The 20837-nt window shown below is 39.1% G+C and overlaps 1 protein-coding gene across 2 annotated transcripts in view; it reads right to left on the reverse strand.

Annotated features, from left to right (window-relative positions):
• Positions 1 to 20837, reverse strand: part of RPS6KA2 (ribosomal protein S6 kinase A2) — a 276138-nt gene that overhangs the window by 30922 nt on the left and 224379 nt on the right. For both annotated transcript variants that reach the window (XM_059467989.1, XM_059467988.1), the window contains 4 exons: positions 19152 to 19222; positions 18238 to 18326; positions 11078 to 11142; positions 3216 to 3318 (listed from right to left, as the gene is read on the reverse strand). In XM_059467989.1, the coding sequence (XP_059323972.1) occupies positions 3216 to 3318; positions 11078 to 11142; positions 18238 to 18326; positions 19152 to 19222 (328 nt within the window). The remainder of the gene's footprint in view (positions 1 to 3215; positions 3319 to 11077; positions 11143 to 18237; positions 18327 to 19151; positions 19223 to 20837) is intronic.

Consider the following 20837-nt stretch of genomic DNA (forward strand, 5'->3'; position numbering starts at 1 on the left):
TTCAGATGGAGAAGATTGTCTTTCGATAAAATGACGTGGGTTTTTTGTTTATCTCAGTGTTTTTGATGGGCACTCTCCTTGCAAATACGTGGATGAATCACACCAGACCTCTTGCATCACTGGATACTTTCTACAGGGGCATATCTATAACAGGGATTGTTACACAAGGGATTAATTAAGAGGAAAGAATGTTTGTTTAAAAAAAGAAATGACAATAATTCACATATGAACACTTCTGAACCTCAGAAAAGCTGTGATCCAGCTCTAAAACTAAAGTGGTGGGTCAGATCCGTTTAAAAAAATTGTTCCTTCATAATTCACTGTCAATTGCTCCAGCAAATACTGCAGAAGAACTATTGATGATTTGCTGCTCACTATCAAATATTCATCACCAACAACTGATTTACTCATTAAAACATTTCTGCTAAGTGCAAAATTATGCATAAATCATGTTAATTAACTGATAGCTCAGAAACCTAAATAATTTTTCCAGGCCTTATAAATCAGAATAATTTCACATATCTGAATTAGAACCACTTACAAGCACTAATCTTATCTAATGGTTATTTTTCTTCCTGTAAAAAGTAATAATGCTTTGTTCCACTAGAGCACCTATGTTTAAGGGTTTTCAAAGGGTTCATAATACTTAAGTTATTTCCTTCATCTGTTTCACTGGGGTTAACAAACATCTTAATTGCAAAGGAGGATATTTAGGTATTTCAGGTGAAATTTTAAATACTTTTTTTCAGCAGTAAAGCCAGTCTAAAACATCCCTGCTGGTTACAGCCTGCTGTTTCATCAATTACAACAGTACAAACATTTGTGGACTGAAGTCTAAGCTGGGTCACAAGAATGATCTTGGTTTGATCCTTGTCCAAATCATGATTTCTAACCTGAACTGCTTCAGCCTCCAGCTCCATGTAAGGAGCTGAGTCACCACAAATGAGATGTGGGGCCACAGTGGTGAATTTAGGAAGCAAATGGCCAAAAACAGCAACTCCAACTTGGATGAATCTCTGAGAAAAAGTGATGTGAAACTATACCCACATAATCTGTCAGTGTCAGAAACCACATCTTTGGCACACTTAGATCTGAAGTCAAGAATCCACAGAATGTTGTTTCACCCTCCAGGGTAAAGGAAGTTTCTGAGGTACAGCAAATCACTGGACTGACAAGATTTACTGGATCCAAAACTTTGACATAAACCTGCTTTCAGACAGGAGAACTCATTCATAAAGACACTGCTAAATAGTGACTGACAGCTTCATTAAAACACAACTGCATGATCATGAAGCAGGAATTATTACAATGCTTTCTCTCTGAGGATGTTCTCAGTAACAGGGTTAGTTTGTTTGTTAGTTTTATTTTGTCCTGATAGACAAAATAATAAATAAAAAAGGTTACTGCTCTATTCCATTGGCAATGTGAGAGAGTATTGAACACATTTGTGATACTCTTCCCAATTTGTTTGACACAAGCAGTTAACAGTCAGGGGCTGCAAAATATTCTGCCAGTCTGCCGGGGCTTTTCCATCATTCTGAAAGTGTAAATGCATTCACACTTCCAATTACACCTATTTTGAAATGTTTGATTCTCAGGCCACTATCCATGGTAGCCCAAAGCAGAATTGAGGCCAGCCATCTCCCCACCCCAAAACAAACCTTCCAAGTCAGTTCCTGTAGGAAATAACAAATAACAAATTTAATTAGACAACAGTAGTAACATGTCGAGTGTAAAATATAGCCCCAGGCATCAGTAAAAGCAATGAAGTGTGAACTTCCAAAGCAATCCAAACTTTCAATGCTTCTTTGCACATCAGTGAAACTTCCCATGGCAGCACCAGAGCACACATCCCCGAAGACCAGATTAACTTGCAGTCTCCAATATTTCAGAGAAATTAGTGTTTCTGAAACCTAAATTACAGCTAAAATCAGATGTGTGAAATGTCTGGAAACCAAAGATCATGTTTCCATGCAGTGGAATAGGAATATCAGAACATGACTAACATATACTGGAGACAGGTGGATGTTCCAGTTGAAAAAACAAAAATGTAATATTTTTATAGTTTGTAAAAGTCAGCACATCCTTGGGGGGAAAAAAAAGGAACTGACTGAGAAAAGATTTGGAGTATATACCTTTATTTCAAACCCCATGAAAGGAAATCTGAGCCAGGTTTTGAATAGAAGTTTGAGCTCGTTTTAAGAAAAAATGGTGTAGGTCATGATAAGCCTGAACAAAAACTGCAGGAAGCCTCAACTCTGATTCTCATTTATAATGTAGGTGTTTTCATAATGAAAGCTCAGATCTTTCCCTCTCACTGCAACAGTTCTGGGGCAATTTGAGGATTGAAGCTTGAGACCTTATACTTTTTTATTACCATGATACTATGTGACATTTACAGTGCTTACCACCTTCAAAGTGTTTCACAAACAACCACTAATTCAATTTTTACACTTTAGAAAGTATAAACAGGTCCTTCTTTACACAGGTACATCACAGGCAGAAATGTAATGTAACTTACTCATGTCTAGCAGGAGGCAGCATTACAAGTGGGATTACCACTCTGACATTATTGATGTTCTTGCTTTCCACTTAAAATAGTGGAAAGATTGAATTTTATGCAACAGTCACCTTCACATATATAGTGTACAAAGTATGGTATTTCTTTTAGGAAATAGAAGTTACAGGAACATTCTATCTGCAAGAATTTTCTAAATATTGTGAGCCAAATTTCCTGTTGGCATAACTCTGCCGACCTGAGAATTTGATGATTCTTCATTTCTTTTAACCACACATTAACTTCCAACAGTCCACAGTCTGTGAGATGTCATAATTAAATAAAACATCTATGCAATACATAATTACATACTAACTTGCAGAGAGATACAAAGTTCTTTGAAGCCAAGGTAATTGAAAATAGTTAAATTCAGCTAGTGTAAGCAAAAATGAGTAATAAAATAGCAAAACAATAGTTATTTTTTCCTTTAAAAAATGTGACATTTCTTCCTGAAGACAAGTTAATACGAAGCTGGTGAAATACTTATGAGCTTTTTTGGGTGGAAAAGCAAAACCAGTTGTTGCTTCCCGCTGGATATGGCAAAACCGTGTAATGCCACAGGTGATTAGACTTTTAGACTGTGTTGGACTAGAGAGGGGAAAGGAAGAATGAATTTACCAACTGAGAAGATGTATCACCCACGTGCCACCTTACTAACCTGTAGGGGTCCGAGATGTGAACTCTGGGTCAAAATGAAAGGTGTCCTCTGGCCGCCCCACTGCGGGCTTGAAAGGCGGCTTGATTTCTTTTCTGTACAGTTTCTACAAGGAGAAAAACAGACCACCATCAGCATCACTGTGCACACCTTCAGTATTATTTAGGGTGTCCTCTCTCAGCTCCATGCTATCCTTGCAGGACTGACAGACAAGGATGATGAAGCTGTGGTTCTGGCTCTTGCTTTACCGCTCGGCTTAAAATCTGTGTCCTGGATGGTCCCTGCACATTTTAGCTGCCGAAATCCTGAATATAAACACAAATGTTCCTGGCAAAAACTCAGCCCATAGGCTGGAACAGTACTTCAAGCTGGGGCATCTGGAATTTCACTGGTCTAAGGGCAGGACTAGAATGTGCAATGGTAGGACCAGGAAGCAGGGGAACTTCAGCAGCGCAGCAATGGCAACCAGCACAAAGAATTGCTAGGAAGCCATGGCTGCTTTAGCATTTGCTATTTGCAAGAACCAGAAATGTGTTTGATGTGCTGCCAGACTGAGCTGAGCAACAGGCTTGGCTGCCTGGTCCTTACAACCTAAACAAGAGACTTGTTCTTTTAGCATATCTGGTAAAAGGCAAGGGGGTTTACGGCTGATGATTACATGAAATTCTCATCAAAAATGCTAGGGAGCAAGCACTGTGGATGGGTGGGCAACCATACTGAAGCTCTACATGTGGCTTGGAGTGAGAAACGAAACAAAAAAAACAAAAGACAGGAAGGTCTATAACAGGTAACTGCTTCTAGGTGTGTGTGTTTCTGCTGCTGACTGAGGAGCCATGTAGGGGATCACCTAGGTAACAGCACCACAAGTTCATCCTAATACATCCTGCCTTTATTATGAGGGGCTTCGTGGCCTTTCTACTCATTCTCCGAGATCTTTAAGAAATTGCTACCTCGTGCTCCATTGCAAGCATTCATACACACACAGAAAAGCACACTGAGGTGAGGATGTCTAGATCTGATCCAAAGCTTGTAGAGGTGAATGGAAAGAGCCCTACTGATTTCAGCCACCTTTGCATCATCTCTGCCTGAAATGGCCAAAACCAAACATCGTGCTGATGGCAGCATGGGGAACAGAACTCCAGTTTGACTCCCTGCCCTGTGTTGCAGTCCCTAGACTGCTTTTTCTTTCTAGCAATGCTTTTGTTCTCAGGTTTCAAAGGCTGAATTAGTTGCCACAGACAGTTCACCATAATTAACATGTCTGAGCATAAATACATTTAATGCAAACTTTCAAGTCATGATAAGAACAGGAAAGTTCAACTTTATGACTGTTTGCAATATGTATTTTTAGGTTAGCTCTTAAAACAACTTCCTAATGAGCTGATTTTTCAAAATGTTTAATGGACATTTCTAAATGCTTTTCCAGCTCCCTGCATGCAGGAAGATTCTTTTTAACTGTGTGTTTTCTGGGGAATTAACTTCTTTAATACAAAGCATGTGGTCAAATCTAAGACATATACCCATCACCATAGTTTGAATTTGATTTTGCATAAAGGTTCATGATTTTGCATAAATAAAGGTTCTTGCAGGAGAAGATTCTGTAGCATAGCATTAGTCTTAACATAAACCTTAACATAAAGGATATATTTGTGGTTGAGTTATGATTCCTTGGGAAAGTGAAACAGTGAGGTTGGAAATGACTCTGCAATAATTAATGGGCATTTCACCATAAAAAGTTCCTGCTTGCGTAAAACTGCTCCATGTCTTCAGAGAGGAAAGGACATGAATAACTGCTGTGAGCCACAATGGAAAGCCAGTCTTCCAAATAATTAAAAGCCAATTGCAATCTTATGCAGGAAGTGTCACTCATCAGCTGAACAGTATCAACCTAGTAATTAACATACATCTTTTTCTGCCTGCACAGAACTTTACAAGAGAACTCAGCACCTACTGAAGGTTTTTCTGCTGCTAGGATTTCACCTTGAGAAGGCTATTTGCTTCCCAGCTCCCCTTCATTTGTCTTAATTCACTACTGCAGAAAGCAATATGGTCACATGCACACGCTTCCTCACGGAATTAACTGCGCAGCTCATCCTGTGAGGTCCAAAAATTGGAAAATGTTTCAGAGCTGTACATCATTCAGGAACTGCACTCTCTTTTCATTATCGTAACCATATTCTCTCTGGCCTCTTAATTCCTTCCCCCATCTGTAGTTTCTTAAGGGCTGCTGGGGCTACATTTGTATTTTGAATCCCTAACCCACATCCTCCACTACTAGGGAAGGATTTAAGATTGATCGTGAGTCACACACCATCAAAAGATTTATAATCACAAATTTGCTTTCTGGGAGGGGATGGAAACAAAGAAGTTGCCTGTGTGAGTGAAAGGCATTCCCCTTGAGCACAACCCTGATGACTCCCTTTTCCATTTCCTTACCCACTTGTGATAGAAATTAGACAACAGAACAGCAAAAGGTAAGCTGCCTAAAACATTTTTTCCCCCAAGCTCTTGCATAGGCTAACTAAAGGAAATCACTGAGGACCAGGAAAAGCAGAGTAGCATCATCTGTGGACTTCTCCATCCCACACTGGCTCCAGTTCTCTGAGTGAGCCTCCCAAGCCAAACCCCTAAACCACAGAGCAGCCCAACACAATTAAACACAAAGGCTGCTGCAGGCAGAGCAACTCTTCCTTTAAAAACCTGCATCCTGTAGACTGCAAAACTCAATGTGGCACAAGCTGATCTAAACAATAGTGAGAATCACAGCCATTGCTTCATATACACATAGACAGAGAATCTCCTGGAGGATTTGAGATCCTTCTGGATATTTCAAGAATATTTCTAATTTTAGGACATGTATGAATATATTACCTCTTACCATGGTCTCCAAATTATTCAGGGATGATGTACCTTGACTGTGACTTCTTCTGGCAAAAACCAACCAGAGTGGGAAATGACAGCAAACAAAATTTCAATTCTTGCTTTCAACCATTTCTTCAGACTGTCCATAACTTTTGGGGAAGTTTAAGCAGTTATGTATTTTCTAAGTCATAGTAATCCTAGTACTGTGTGCACAAGTTACAGTGAGTTCCATCACCTGTTTAAATGGGAACAGGGTCTCAGTTTTCCTGGTTTAAATTCTAGTTTTGATATCCAAATTTTTCTTTTGGGGCATCTTATTAGGCAATTTTTATTTGGGGCATCTTATTACTGTTGTTCCTATTTAAAATAGAATTTGTGTATCATAGTGATAACTGGAGCATTTAAATTTCAGGCTGAAATTATACATTATACATTACATGTTCGTTGTCTTGCAGAGGTATAAGAAGCTGAGGAATTTTTTTTCTTCCACATTGTTTCCACATCCACAAAGGAGAATTGCACTCCTTAGCCCTCAATGTTTTAAGGAGAATACTAGTTATTTCTCTTTCCCAGTTAAGAATAAGCTCCCAACAATTCCATCACCATTTTTTTTTTAAATGCCACAGTTTAAACTGCATTGACTCAGCACAGAAAAATGCGACTGACAGGTATGAAGAATCACTGTATCACACAGTGATCCAGAGGCTGTGCTGAGGGAGTGCATAATCCACAGAACGAGGCAGATGGGCTCCAGGAAAACACTGATTTAGATATTCACACCTGGATGCATATCCATGCTCCTGACTAATCAACCCCTCATGTCCTCCTGACTTTCATAATAAGCACCTATGAATTAACTAGAAACCATTTCTATAGCTACAAGCTATAGAAGCTACAAGCTTCTACTGACTTCCCTTTTTATTTCAGACAAAAATACTTTTATCTGAAAAAAATAATTTTCATCCAGGTGCTACTGACCTTTTCTAAAAATATACCCCCACATCCCTACCATGATCTTCATCTGAACACCTCCTCAGCTGGAACTTAAGTAATACACAAGAGAGACTAGTAATAAAATGCTGCAACACTGTGTTTCCTTCTCTTCTTATTTATAAGTAGTTAATTTTTCATCATTTAAAAAAAAAAACACACTCCTAAAAACCCCAGAGATGTAAATGCTCTGTACGTGTCCCTGACAAATATCAAGAAAAAGAAAATGGTTTCATTTCATTAAAAACTATTTAGTCATTTCCTCAGCTGAGTTTCTTTGATGAAGAACTGAATTATTCCTTAGACACCTTCTAGAAACAGAAAGATGCTGCCCTCCACAGTGGTGCACTTGTAGTGTGAGAACGAACTCCCTTGATACATATACCTGTCATGGCAAATCCAATAAGCAGACAAAAGGATGAACTACATTCTGAAATTCTTGTCCTCTCCTAGATTAATGACTCAATGTTATTGCCTGCAAATGACTGAAAAGCTAGCAGAATTCAGACCCTAGGAATAATTTTTTGCTGTTGGTAAAATCGGCAATTAAATAATTCACAGTTTCAGTTCAGTTTGATCTCTGATTAATATTAAAGGAACAAGAACTGGAATCCACTTTCTTCCCACTCCTTTCCTCAGCTGCATTTGACAAATCATTTTCAAGCATGTCATTTGCTCTAGTTCCAATTTAGTCTGTCATCCAAACATAAACCACTGTTTATAACCCACTCCTCAGACAGGAGTCTGCAAAAAGGGATTTCATCTTTCATTTTCAATGAAAAGCCAGAAATTCATTATGCATGACCTGAAAAGAAGAAACAGTAGTAAAAAAAATCAGTAAGCAGACTGTGCTTTCTCAGAGCCAATCACTTAAATTATTTGAGGTCAACTCGTTTTGGGTCTGCTTGTCTTAAGAAGAAAATGAGGTGCAAGGTTAATAAGCAGGTAAAACTGTCAAGGAGCTGGACATTTCATCTCTCTCCTGAGCATCCCAGCCTTGATCATGAAAGACAGTCCATTCATTTAACAACAGATCTATTGAATTTACGTCATGGTGCCTGCTAAATGCCTCAGAGCAGCAAGACTGGTATTTGCAGAAACCTCCAGCTATTTTTCACTCTGGAAAGTGGGAACTTAGGGCTTTGTTACAGGGTAACAGCTGTAAAAATGTGAGTCTTAGCAAGTCTCATGCCACCATTTAAGTCTGGGCAAAAAACTGTGTCATATTGTCCACAGTTCATTTAGTGCTGAAGTTAGCCAGAAGTTAAACCTAAAGTGGCTGGCAATTTTGCTGAAGGATGGCACCCTGGAACATGGGAATGGCTTCTGGGAAAGGCCAGGAGGAGGAGGGTTCCCTGGCCACATGGATGTTTCCCAGGATTGCCCTTGGTGCCTCTGCCTGCAGTGGTCACACGGCACCAGCAGCATCTGCAGCATGGTGACAGGGGCTGTTCTGCACTGTGTGCGCTATTGCCACTGGGTGTTCATCCAAACCAGACACTGGATCTGCTTGTGTCTGTTTGAAGACAATAAAAGATGGGAAATCATTTCCCCGACAGGTAAACACTTCAGGGACAGAGAAAATAACCAGCTCCAATCCAAACCCCAAGGGAACAGCTCTGAAAATACTGTGAAAGGAAAGCCTGAGTCACAGGGTTCTGTCTGCAGTTCTATTATCACTGCAACACCAAGACTTCACACGTGACTTAGAAGGAAAAAGCTAACTCATTTCTGTTTTGAATCTCTCTTTAAAATTAGATGATGCAACCTGGTGCTTTGTTCATGGTTATCATGTCGCTCATGTAGGAAAAATCATGCTTAAAAGCAAACCTGTTTCACACTGCATTTCTGGGAGACACTGACCCATTCTTACCCTTCATGATAAGGGGGCTTTTGGTGGAGGATTGGTTTTACTACAGTGGCTGAAATTTTCTGTGCTGTCAGCCACAGCAGTCCTGTCTATCATAGCTGCTAAGGTAGCACAGAACTTCTCCAAAAGAGCGGTCTTCATATTGCCAAGGCATAAAGTAAATCATCATTTCTGTTCCATCTCAACAGTGCTGTTTGCTGAGTGTCTGCAAAGTGATGTGGGAGATTCTGTACACATTATGGGAGAACAAAATGAGGGCACCAGGGACTCTTCTCCTCCAGCTGTACAGAGATCAGTGCTATAGATAGAAACATCTATGTCTGATCCATTTCTGTTCTATGACCCTGGTCTCCTTCTGCACATGGACAACATGTTAACAACTGGTTGGATGATTATTGAGAGTCAAAGCTCTGGCTTCAGCTCAGGGCCAGGCTCACACTGCTCTGTGAAATACATACAGTACTGCAGGAACCAGATAAGCCTCCCAAGATCTCGTTGAGTGATTCCAAAATTAGAATAAAATGAGGAAATATATTACAAAGATGATAGCTGATCGGTGTAATAGTGATCTGTCTCCAAGAGAGTGCAATAAGCACTAATTATGTTGGATTAAAATGGATTTTAACAGCTATATTTCACAGCAGAGTCAGAGGCCTGGATAACACATCTAAAGGCAATTAAATTCACCTTCCTCTCTAGCCCCAAGGCATGCTCAAGCACACCTATCTTCTTCATGGTAGATATTTTCCTGTCCATAAGAGCTTTTTCAAACGATGGAGGACAGTAGAGTTTCCTTAGGACAGGCATGAAATTGTTCCCTAAAGAACAGAGCTTGAAACAATCACCAATTATCATGACAGAAGGTGGTCTTGAGTATTATCATGGAACTGAACTGACTTTTCTGAAAACCTTTCCAAGATGCAGAGTCTCATTTATTTATGATGAGTTAGTGAGCTGCTCCCCTAGCAAATACAGAAGAAAAACCCTCTCACTGTTTAATGTTTCTTATTACATCAAGAGGTAGTTATCTGATCTGTATTTTGATTGAAAAGCTGAGGACTGCAGAGATATTGGGGTAATACAGAAAACAATATTATTGTTATTGATATTAATATTAGATTTAATAATTATTATTGTCATCAACAACCCCAGTCTTTGCATTCTCTATTTTTTAAATTTTCCCTTACTTTTTTCATAAATGTAAAGTCTTCATACAGAATCTCATGATTAGTAAGAAACAGAAAAGGAAAGACATACAGACTTCACAGCATATTTAATGGCTCTAAAAGTCAGCTGGACTACAGAGGAAAGTCTCAAAACCCACCTTCATTAACAATGTTCTAATATATTTATGAGTCATGACAACTTTTCAACATGCAACGCAAATTAGATTTTTCTAGTGAGCTTTTTGAAAATAAATGGGTTTGCGGGCCTTTCAAAGGCTACCTGGGCACCACGAAATGTTCTCTCACAGAGAAATGAGCTTCTCTGCAAAGTCTTAGGCAGCAATTTGAGAATGGCTCTGTCACATAAATTCACACAGTTTTACTAGAATTTCTGGTAAGAACTGCATCAATGTTACCTGTTGTACTATCACTTGTGAGTGAATGCATCAAATACTGAAGAGACACAGTAATAACATAACACAAGTCAGATAAAATTAAACTAGAAAATGCTAAGGGATGTGGCAAACAGCAGCTCTAGTGCACTGGCAGATGTCCAGATCAAGAATGAAAAATGTTTGCCTTCAGGTTTGTCTAAGAATAAGTTAATTTGAACAATTATGATGCTGAAAATGTGAGATTTAACCTCTTAAGAGTCCAAATCAAATATTCAGATAATCTGCACCACCACCTTTATGAGCTGTGGCTGATAGCAATAAAATAAATCCTTGTTTACCTTTCTGTTAATCACATCTGACATGTCTTACTTGAATCATGTTTAATTTGATCAACTGTTCCAATTTTGAGTACTGGTGCCAACATGCATGCAAGAGAGACAGAGGCACCCACTGAAAAGGCTGTAACTCCTCTGTGTTAGAGAAGTTAGGCTCTCTATGTTAGAGAAAGTAATCCTTTTCCTAAGCATGGCAGCTTGTTTTCAAAAAATGTAGCCAAAAATAAAATAATGCTGCTGCACTTACATTCCAGTCTATAGTAACAAAGAAAGGGTGACGCTTAATTTCTTCCACTCCATCAAATCCAGCGCCTGAGAAGAGAATGAAAGAATCAAAATTAAGTCATGCTTATAAGACAGCTGCATGATGTCTCTTCTCCACTCTCCCTCCCCATCCTCACTTTTCTTCTGACAAAGTCAGAGTCCCCATCTAAACAGTTCTGGTCAAGAAACTCTGAATGGTGCAAGTGCCATCACATATAAAGTGCCATAGATACAGACAAGGCCATTAATAAGACTCTGGTTCCAAGGGTCTTTTACTTTTCTCTAAGTGGGGCTTTGGGTGAGACATGGGATTTTAGCCACAGCAGAGTGCCAGCATCAGCACGGTCAGGAAAGGCCCCAGGGTATCCCAATACTCTGGCAAGGCTCCACCTGAAGTGGCAGCTTTTCCACCCACACTGACTTTCAAATCTTGACTAGCTACTGTTCTCCACTGGCACAGAAAGCTGCAGTACAGGCAAGTATAGACTCAAAATGCCAAAAGGCCCCAAAATGATTTGAGGTAAGCCAGGGTTTTAGGTTCCCACTCTTCACAGTACCAAAGAGTACCAAAATCATCACTCAGTGTTATGTTTCCTTCACTACTAAATTTCTGTTACATTACTGTAGGAAATTTTGGGAAAGTCTTCTGAGATCTGGTAATGAATCTAATTCCTTCATTACTTTTGCCTTATGTTTTCACTGAATATTGACTTTTTTATTCCTTTAGCTCAATTTATTTATTTCAGTGCTGTCAGAGAACCAAACCAGTACTCAGTAATAATTAAAATAACTGTCAGAGAGGATTTAGAATGCCATTTTTGTGGATTTGACCTTATTATTAGCACCTTTCATTTTCATTTCAAGGAGAATTAAACTCTGGAAGCAAAGGCTTTGCACTGTAATTCTGGAATCAGTTCCTGAAGGACACCCAGCCTACTTCTTCTCAAGCATGCTGAGCAACTTTGATTATCAAAAGGATTTGGGATTGCTAAGCACCTTGCAAGGGGCCCTCAGCACCTCAGAGGACTCAGCTTTTTATACAATACTTGTACTTTGGGAAGATCAACATTACAAGCAGCTTTACAAAGGCCTTGTCAGCTGAAGCCTTGGTAAATTGTGATGTCTGCTCTCCTTGTGTACAAGACTGTTATCAATGTTTGTCAAAATGCAATGATCAGGAACTGCTCCCTACAACCTGCTTAACATTCACTGATGAGTGGATATGGGAAGCAAACACTTTGTAAACATAACATGCAGGCCTGCTGGAAAACAGTGAAGAGGGATGATCTCCTGATTTATTCCCCATCCCAGTACTCTTTCAGTACAGGCAAACACAAGTGATGCACATGAGGATGAACAATCCTAGCCTGCAATAAAGAATTATGTTTTCAGAGGTGATCAGCCCCACTGAGGAGTCTGTAAGTTGTGACAGACACAGTTCTAGGCAAACACAACATGAAATCAAACCTTAGAAAAAGAGGACAAAAGTGACAACATCATTGCACTGTCACTGTGTAAGTCTGCTGCATTTCTGCAACTGGAGTATAGATTGCAGCTGACATAGTCCCCTGTAAAATGGTATACTGATTAAAGTTATGAAAAATCAAAAAAGGCCAACAAAGAATGTTATGGAATGACTGAGTAAATCAGGACTTTTCAGCCTGGAAACAGATGACCAAGGAAGTATAAAACAGATCACTAAATGATGCCAACAGGAATGAGGTTCAGAAGAACCTGGAGATGTTTCCTCAGGAAACAGACAGTTGTGTGATGTGGAATTACTTGGAAAAGATGATGTGGTGCAAAATACCCTTATGGGCTCATGGGGAGGCCAGGAAAGTCTGTTGAAAAGAAATCTGTTGAAGATTACTTCATCGACAAACCACAAGAGGCTCAAAAAACCCCTTGCTTGACCTTAAAACAGGAATGGGGTAGGAGAAAATTTGGGTGAAGCAACATATGTTTATCCTGTTCTTACTTGCCCCTAGGCAGTTGTGGTCCATGGGCACTGAACAAGAAAAGAAGAAGTCTTAGAATAGGACTTGTTCTATTACTTCCCTAGCATATTTTTGTTCAATGCACAGTCTGAAGTCTGCAAGATTCCCTTGGCAGATTCATTTTGATTTTATCAATGCCAACAGAAAGACAAAACCAACAGAGTTACTCTGAAGAGAATTACATTAAGCAAATCTTCTGAAAAGAAATATCTGTGAAAAGTGCTTTGAGTTCAGTGGTGGCAATTGGAAACTGCAATGTGCAGTAAATGTCCTTTACCACATCAGGAGGAAAGCCAAGTGCCAGACTGATTTTGCAGGGCTGGGATAAATGTACAGACACTGTAAGACACTCGTAGCATAAGCTAGACTGAGGATAATTGCTAATGCATTCCATTTTCTCTGCTCTGCCCCTTCCCCACTGCTTCTGTTTTCTCTCTTGCTTAGCCTAATGGACATGTCATTGTGTGTTGAGAATGACATGCTTTTTTTCAGATCATCTATCTGAAAGACACAATTTTTGCTACTGTTGTTCTTCCTTTTCCCACAAACCTACAGAAATAAGGACTAAGAAAAAAAGTTCACCCTCAGCTACTTCTTTTAGTGGGGGCTGCAATGTTTGGTAAGAAATGCAAGCAGACAGTTGAGGCAGATATTTGTTTGAAAAAGTTTCATTTTCCAGTTGGCGCTATCGCAACTTTGGCACATAAAGAATATGTTGTAAAGTGCAAGGGCTTAATATATTAAAGAGATTTAGGATGGTAATAGTCTCATTTTGCAAGGAGTGGCTCACTTCCAATTCTCAGCAACTGATTTTAGGCTATGGAGAAGGTTCAGCACTTCCTGCAGTTTTTATTCCCTGACCTTCCCTGCCATGAGAATTGCTGGTGCAGCCCACAACCCCTTCCTGGACTGTGTGCTGTGGCTGCAGGCAGCAGCCTGTGGCCGGGCCCTCTCCTCAGCTGTGGCCCAAGGGCGCATTCAGGAACAGCTCTGGGAGCCAGGAGGACAGCCTGATCCCACTGCAAAAGTCCTTGGGAGACACTGGGCACCAGTGCTTACAGTGGAGTCTCTCTGGATTTGCTCAGCGTCTTTCAGCCACTCATCCACCACCTGCAGACCTACAGGGGTACTGAGAAGAGATGTGCTTTCATGGAGAAAAGAAAAGCACTGCAGAGGCCATGACTGGAAAGGCCTGCTGCATGGGGATGGACATTTCCTGGCATAGAGATGGGCATTCAGCAAATATCTGAAGCACAGCACGCACCAGCACACTGTACAACCACAAACCTTTCACCTTCCTCAAGGTTTCCAGTGAGTCTGGGGTTTTTGACTTCAACTTCAATTTGGTAATAATAACTATCAATCAAGAATAATCAGCACAATCCAACTATTGCCTGGAAATATTCTTATATGCAATCCAGTCCCATGAGGGTCTGAGAAGATAAATAATTATTTCAGATCAAATTGCCAGTTTAAATGTATTATAGAGTGCATTTAGTGCATTTATATAAAAGCAGGCTCACATTACTAAGTGAGAACTTAATTATCTAAGTTTTATGCCTGCAATAAAAGTGCCTGCAAACAGTAAGAGTAGAACGTTTTATTTTTAATTAGTTTTGATTACTGAATCATTATTTTTTGATTACTGAATCATTATGGCCAACATGAGCCTTGAAATATTAAGGGGGAAAAAGAAGACCTAAGAAACCTGAAGGTTGATTATCTGGATATCCAAATTCATCAGAAAGAGTTTCTAGCTTTTCAGTTTCAGATAATAAAATTTTAGTGTCTCTACAGCTTAAGAATCTTTTTAGTGAGCTAGAATTATTGACATGCTTTTCTAAGGTTTAGAAGAAAGCTTTACAGTCACTCTGACAAAGGTGAAAGCTGTTTTCTGTTTGAACTCATCATTTTAAAAAGTTAAACCCTGAAGTTTTCTATATGCCTAAGCAGAATATATCTTACCTGAGAACATGGGATTAAGAAAATAGTTCCTTGGCTTTTACTCTGAGCCTATGGGCATATGCTTTTATTTTAAACTTTCTTGGCTGTGCTTCTCAATTATAAGGACCCTGGACACCTTCATACTGCTCAGCAGCATAGGGAGTTTGTTAGATAATAAGTTTTTTATATAAAATAAATTTTTAACTTTTATTTCTTAAATAATAATGTTAAATAATAAATAACTCATTTATCCACCTGAGAGATCCAGGCCTTAGAGCAAGTCTCTTACCTAGTTCCTGGAAATGTAACAAACTAACACTTTTATCCTAAAGTTTTACTTCTGAGTGCTTACTCCTTATTTGTCTGGGTATTCAGTTAGTTTAAGAATTTAAAATTATGCTTATCCATAATCTGAAATTTGTTAGCGCAATACTACTAAAGCAGTGCTATGCAGATTATTTGTACAGCAAATAGGCTCAGAAAAGAACAAAAAGTGCCCAAAACCAGGGATACCAAAGGAAGATGTCCCATTCCTTAAAAATTCATCACAAATATTAATATGGGAATCAGACTTAAAAAGAGAAGCGGGTAAATCAGATTACTAAGTTTCTTTTCAGTCTTGTCTAACTCGCTTCAACCCTAATATTTCTTCCATTAATAACTCAAAGCTTCAAAACACAATTTCAAAGCAAAATTTCAGAATACATCATCAATCTTTTCAATCTTTACTTCTGTTTGTTAAGACACCAAAATCAAATGGCAAAAAGAGCATCTTTTATCTTGCAAATGTTTAAAAATGGATTTTGGAACTAAATGCACTTTCCATATTTGCAGATTTATGAAACAATGTCTGAAATAGAGTGTTTGATCCAGAATATGGTTCATTTATTTTAGCATGCTTCATTAATTTTTGTAAGATTTTTCAAATTGGGATGTCTAGATCTACTTTTCTTTAAATATTTTTATTCCTTTCCCAGAAAAAGCTAAAACTACAAGGCTGAAGCAGTCCTTTTATCTACTAACTTCAATTCAGTATTTAGGCCAACTATTCAAGCTTTTCTTCTTTTGCTATCAACAGGTTCCTTCCCATCTTCCTTTGTGCTGATTCTCGATCAGTGGAAACAGAGAATGCCTTCAGGAGCTTTCCACTGTTATCCTTGAAATAGTAAGATCTATTTTTTTGTTACCCTTTAAGATTTTATTTCCTTGGGTATTTGTATTATAATTTCTTTCTTTCTTTCTTTCTTTCTTTCTTTCTTTCTTTCTTTCTTTCTTTCTTTCTTTCTTTCTTTCTTTCTTTCTTTCTTTCTTTCTTTCTTTCTCTCTCTCTCTCTCTCTTTCTTTCTTTCTTTCTTTCTTTTTCTTTCTTTCTTTCTTTCTTTCTTTCTTTCTCTCTCTCTTTCTTTCTCTCTCTCTCTCTCTTTCTTTCTCTCTCTCTCTCTTTCTTTCTTTCTCTTCTTTCTCTCTTTCTTTTTCTTTCTTTCTCTCTCTCTTTCTTTCTTTCTCTCTTTCTCTCTCTCTCTCTCCTTCAAGCCTTCCCAGTATTTCAATACACCTCCAGTTTTAAAAACCTGACCCCTAGCAATTCCCCATTATTAAAATATGAGGGCTAGAATTTTTTTGGCTAAAACAAAATTTTAGTGAGCAGTTTTTTAAGGACTGGTATCCAGACACTCCCACTGACTTCACTGGAGCTCCATTTGGATGGATAGCAACTTGTAAGAAGCCACAAAACATGCAGAGCAGCATAAATCCAAGAGATGGAGACAAGGAGGAAACAGCAGAAAGAAACAGAGGTAGGGACTGGGAAAAAGCTCATATTTGGTGCAGCATCTAATTTTTTGAAGAGAGATTAAACCTAGAAATCCCAATACTCTATTTTTTTCAGTGTAAAACAAATTTCCTGAGAGCAATTGAAAACTACTGAGAAAATGTGTTTTTCTATTCTCGTGTTGGCAGTATATCAGAATACAAGGCTACCATTTTGATCAAGAGGTAAAACAAATGGGAAGGCATTCCCTCTTGGGCCACATGGATGCCCCTGGCAGGAGAGGGGCCACAGTGACACTCTGCAGGACTCGCTCCCCACTGCCAGCAGCCCTGGGCTTGAGTGGGCTGTCCCCACATGCCTGTGGGGAACAAGGACAAAATCTGCAGTGGCAGTCATGCCACAGGCATTGTCCATGACCTCATCAAATGCAATTAATTTCTTAATAAAACCTGTAAACAAAGGTACAGATGACATCAGATACATTACCCAATATATACATTAAGTTTATCACAATCTAAACAAAGGATGAAGACACACTGATGCCCTAAGATTTTAGATTTTATATCTTTCAATCCTATCCTGCATCAGTGCATAGGTCTAAACTCCATATAAAGTGCAGTTAACTGTCTTCATGTTTTGCTAAACAAAACAATCCCTGTAGTCCTGAGATCCAAGGACACACCACAGCCTCAGGCCCCAAAAAGTATAAACAAAAGTGAATTGTGGGGAGTGAGCTGGGGGAATATGGCTTCAGTACCTGAAGCTTTAATTGGAGAATTAACCCCTGATATACAAACATACCAAAATTATACTGTCTGAAAAACTCGTGACCATTGTCCATCTTGGATGTACCCTCCGCCAGGCTTTTGCACTGCCCACGGTGTATCTATGGAAGATCTTTAATAAAGGCCCACTTTATTCTCTTAACTCTGTCTAGCCTCTGTTCTAGGTAGCCATTCCAAGGCATCAACATCAGTAAAAGGAGATTATGTATTTGGGTAATAAAGAATAAAGTCAACTGCAAGAGCTAACAGAACAAGACAGGATTGAAATGCATTTGAGAATGGGAGAGATGAAACCTGAGATTTGCAGCTAAATTATACAGATTTAAACCACACTTGTTTCTCAGTTCCCTGTATTATCATACACATCAGGTACCTTAAATCATTCATAAAAGCTGGCAGTACACTCACTCTCTTTACCAAAACAATTAAACACAAGTTAATATATCCTGTTTTAGATTTCAATGCTTTGCCTGTACTCCTTACAAATTCCTCTAGTGATGCTGAAGGCTCACTGTGCCCTGGCAAGGAATGCCAAATGCCACCTAATGAGGAGGATAACCACTGGAAAAGATGAGCTGAGAGGCACAACTCACCCCCTGACAAGGCAGGGAGCACATAAGGAATGTGCTGACCAAACCACACGTACCTAATCTGTTGGAGGGGTTCCTTTTGAAGAGGGCTCGCAGCAGGCTCTGGGCTTCTATGCTCAAAAACTGTGGCATTCCCAGCTTGGCTCTGAAAGAACACAACACTTGAAAAGAAAATAGATTTTTCAAGCTTTTTTTCCATCCCAACGTGGTGGAAACAGCTGAACTGTAGCAATCAGGAAGGGCAGACACATGAAATCCGTGACCAAAGTCTACCTAAGCATAATGCAGAGTGAGAAGGTGATCTTATTCTGCTGATCTTAAGGAAGTTTATACCACTGATGTCTCTAGAAGTAGAGCAGCTTGAATGAATCTCATAAAACTTTTGCAACCTCAACAGCTAATTTTCTTACAGAATTTTTTCACTTTTTCAGTTTGCTAGAATAAATTAGGGACTCAAGAGGAATTTAAACAATCAAACAATGAAAAAAACATATACTAAACTGCATACTGTTTAAAGAGAGTAAAACATTTATCTTGGCCATTCACCACTACACAAAAAAAATGCACTAGAGTGCAAAGCTGAGCTTCAGATACTTTTGTCTCCATTTAACATTAAATGAATGGGACACTGCTAAGGAAAAGATTTGAAACTTGGCAACAGCAAAATATAAGATGTCCTGCAGAAATCTGACTTTCCCACATTCTGAGGATACTGACATTGCCACAAAAAGTAAGATAAATTTGTTTTGTAGGTCCTCTCAGTAATTCACTTCCTACTGTTTAATCTGAAGGCAATTTTAAACACAGGCATCAGCTTTGCAGGTCTTACTAAATTCACACCTTGCATGGCTTTGGAAAGTTCATTACACCCATCATTATTCTCTACTCATCAAATACTTGGGTCCTATGGAGTCTTCCAAGGGTAGAGTTAACTCACAGTTAGAAGAATGAAAGCAGTTTTGATACTCACTTGAGAATGAGTGCCATTGTCTCCTTTCTGTCTTTTCCCTGGAAGGGTAATGATCCCGTCAGCATCTCAAACTGTGGAGTAGCAACAAAATGGTAAATCAAATGTGCATGGGGATGGTCTGCATAGCTGACCACATCCATCTTCTACTTCCAACACAACTGAAAACTAGAGGAAAAGAAATGATCCAACAACCTGTGCACACAAAAAAATGTCACAGCAAGTCTGGATGACTGTTCCATTCCAGAGATGTGTTACAAACTGTTTACACTGATTGTTGTTGTCAACTTTTGGTATGTTTGGGAAGAAGTGCCACATATGGTGCTTCCTCCAGCATCTGTTTTATGACCAATGAGGTATTTGGCTTGGAGAGACTCTTATCCTACATGGATATGGCTCTTCTTAGGTGTTTGGCATGCTCTACCATGCAAGGAAAATGGATTTGATATGCCACTCCCCACCTTTTTAGGTAGAGTCAAACCACCTCTTTGATTGTGTATTTGCAACGCTTAGAGATGCCTCTCCAATATGTTGCAGGAGAAACAAGACTAAACCTCACATTCTCAAGGCTTTTGAGTGTTCCTTTTCTCTCCTGCTTTGGTTCCTCTGGCTGTACTCAGCGATGAATCTCGTAAGTGTCACATTTAACCGAACCCAAATCTCAAAGCAAAACTCAACAGTCATCATCAATTATTTGCCTAAGTCAAGTGTTGAAACATCAATCAGTTTTGGTTCCTTGGAGACACATTAGTGCTTTCAGTAAATTTGACAGGAATTCCACATCTGTAAGAAGTGAAAAAAGAAGACAGAACCCCAGCTGAAGAAGCCTGCCTAACTTGGGTTCAGCACCAGGTCTTTCACACAGCTCTCACCATGGTGTTTTATGGAGTGGCAGCTGCCTTCTCTGACTGAGGGAGGCTGAAGGCTGTGCATCACCAAACACAAAGACATCAAGAACATAATTCAGCTTGGACACAAAGGAAAATTGTGCCCATTGAGGGTAAGTTGAACTGTTATTTGTTTGTGTCTGTCACTCAGGCTTTGGATCTCTTCTGCTATAGTAAGCTAATTAATTAGTGCAATTAATTAATCTAATAATTAATACCCACTGCTGTAAGTAAATACCTGCTAAGGCAGGAAAGATTCTTCTAGCTTTACATACTTTTTGTACCTTATCCCACAAGATATCACAGCGCTCCCAGAAAGCACATTTGTCCTAAGAAAGATTCTTTCATTACCAAAACTTGTGTCAGACTGCCCCACAGCCTGACCCTTCCTCTTGCCCAGATTAAATACAGCTATAGCAGAAGAAAAATATAGAAAACAGAAGAAAACTAATGGTGAAGCTGCTATGCTAATTTTGGGAGAAGGGGAGAGGAGATGTTTAGAAGCCAGATAACTAACTAAATATAGTTAATTGAAGGATTAATCTTCATTAGTAACAAATTACCTCAAGGCACTAAAATGCATAGTAGTAACATAAATAAAACCACTTTAAACAAATTTATACGGCTGCCAAATATAAACAAGATTTGGCAAAACAAATGCATTCACTTCTGCTTGGGTTAGGAGAGGCAAGAAAAGACCTTCCTGGTGGACCTGGAGGAAAGCAGCTCGTTTTCTACAAAGAAACATAATGGGGGAGAATTTTTAAACCTGCCTAGATGACACTGGAGCTTCAATACCATT

The sequence above is a fragment of the Ammospiza nelsoni genome, chromosome 3 (genome assembly GCF_027579445.1).
Source record: "Ammospiza nelsoni isolate bAmmNel1 chromosome 3, bAmmNel1.pri, whole genome shotgun sequence".
Classification (NCBI taxonomy): domain Eukaryota; kingdom Metazoa; phylum Chordata; class Aves; order Passeriformes; family Passerellidae; genus Ammospiza; species Ammospiza nelsoni.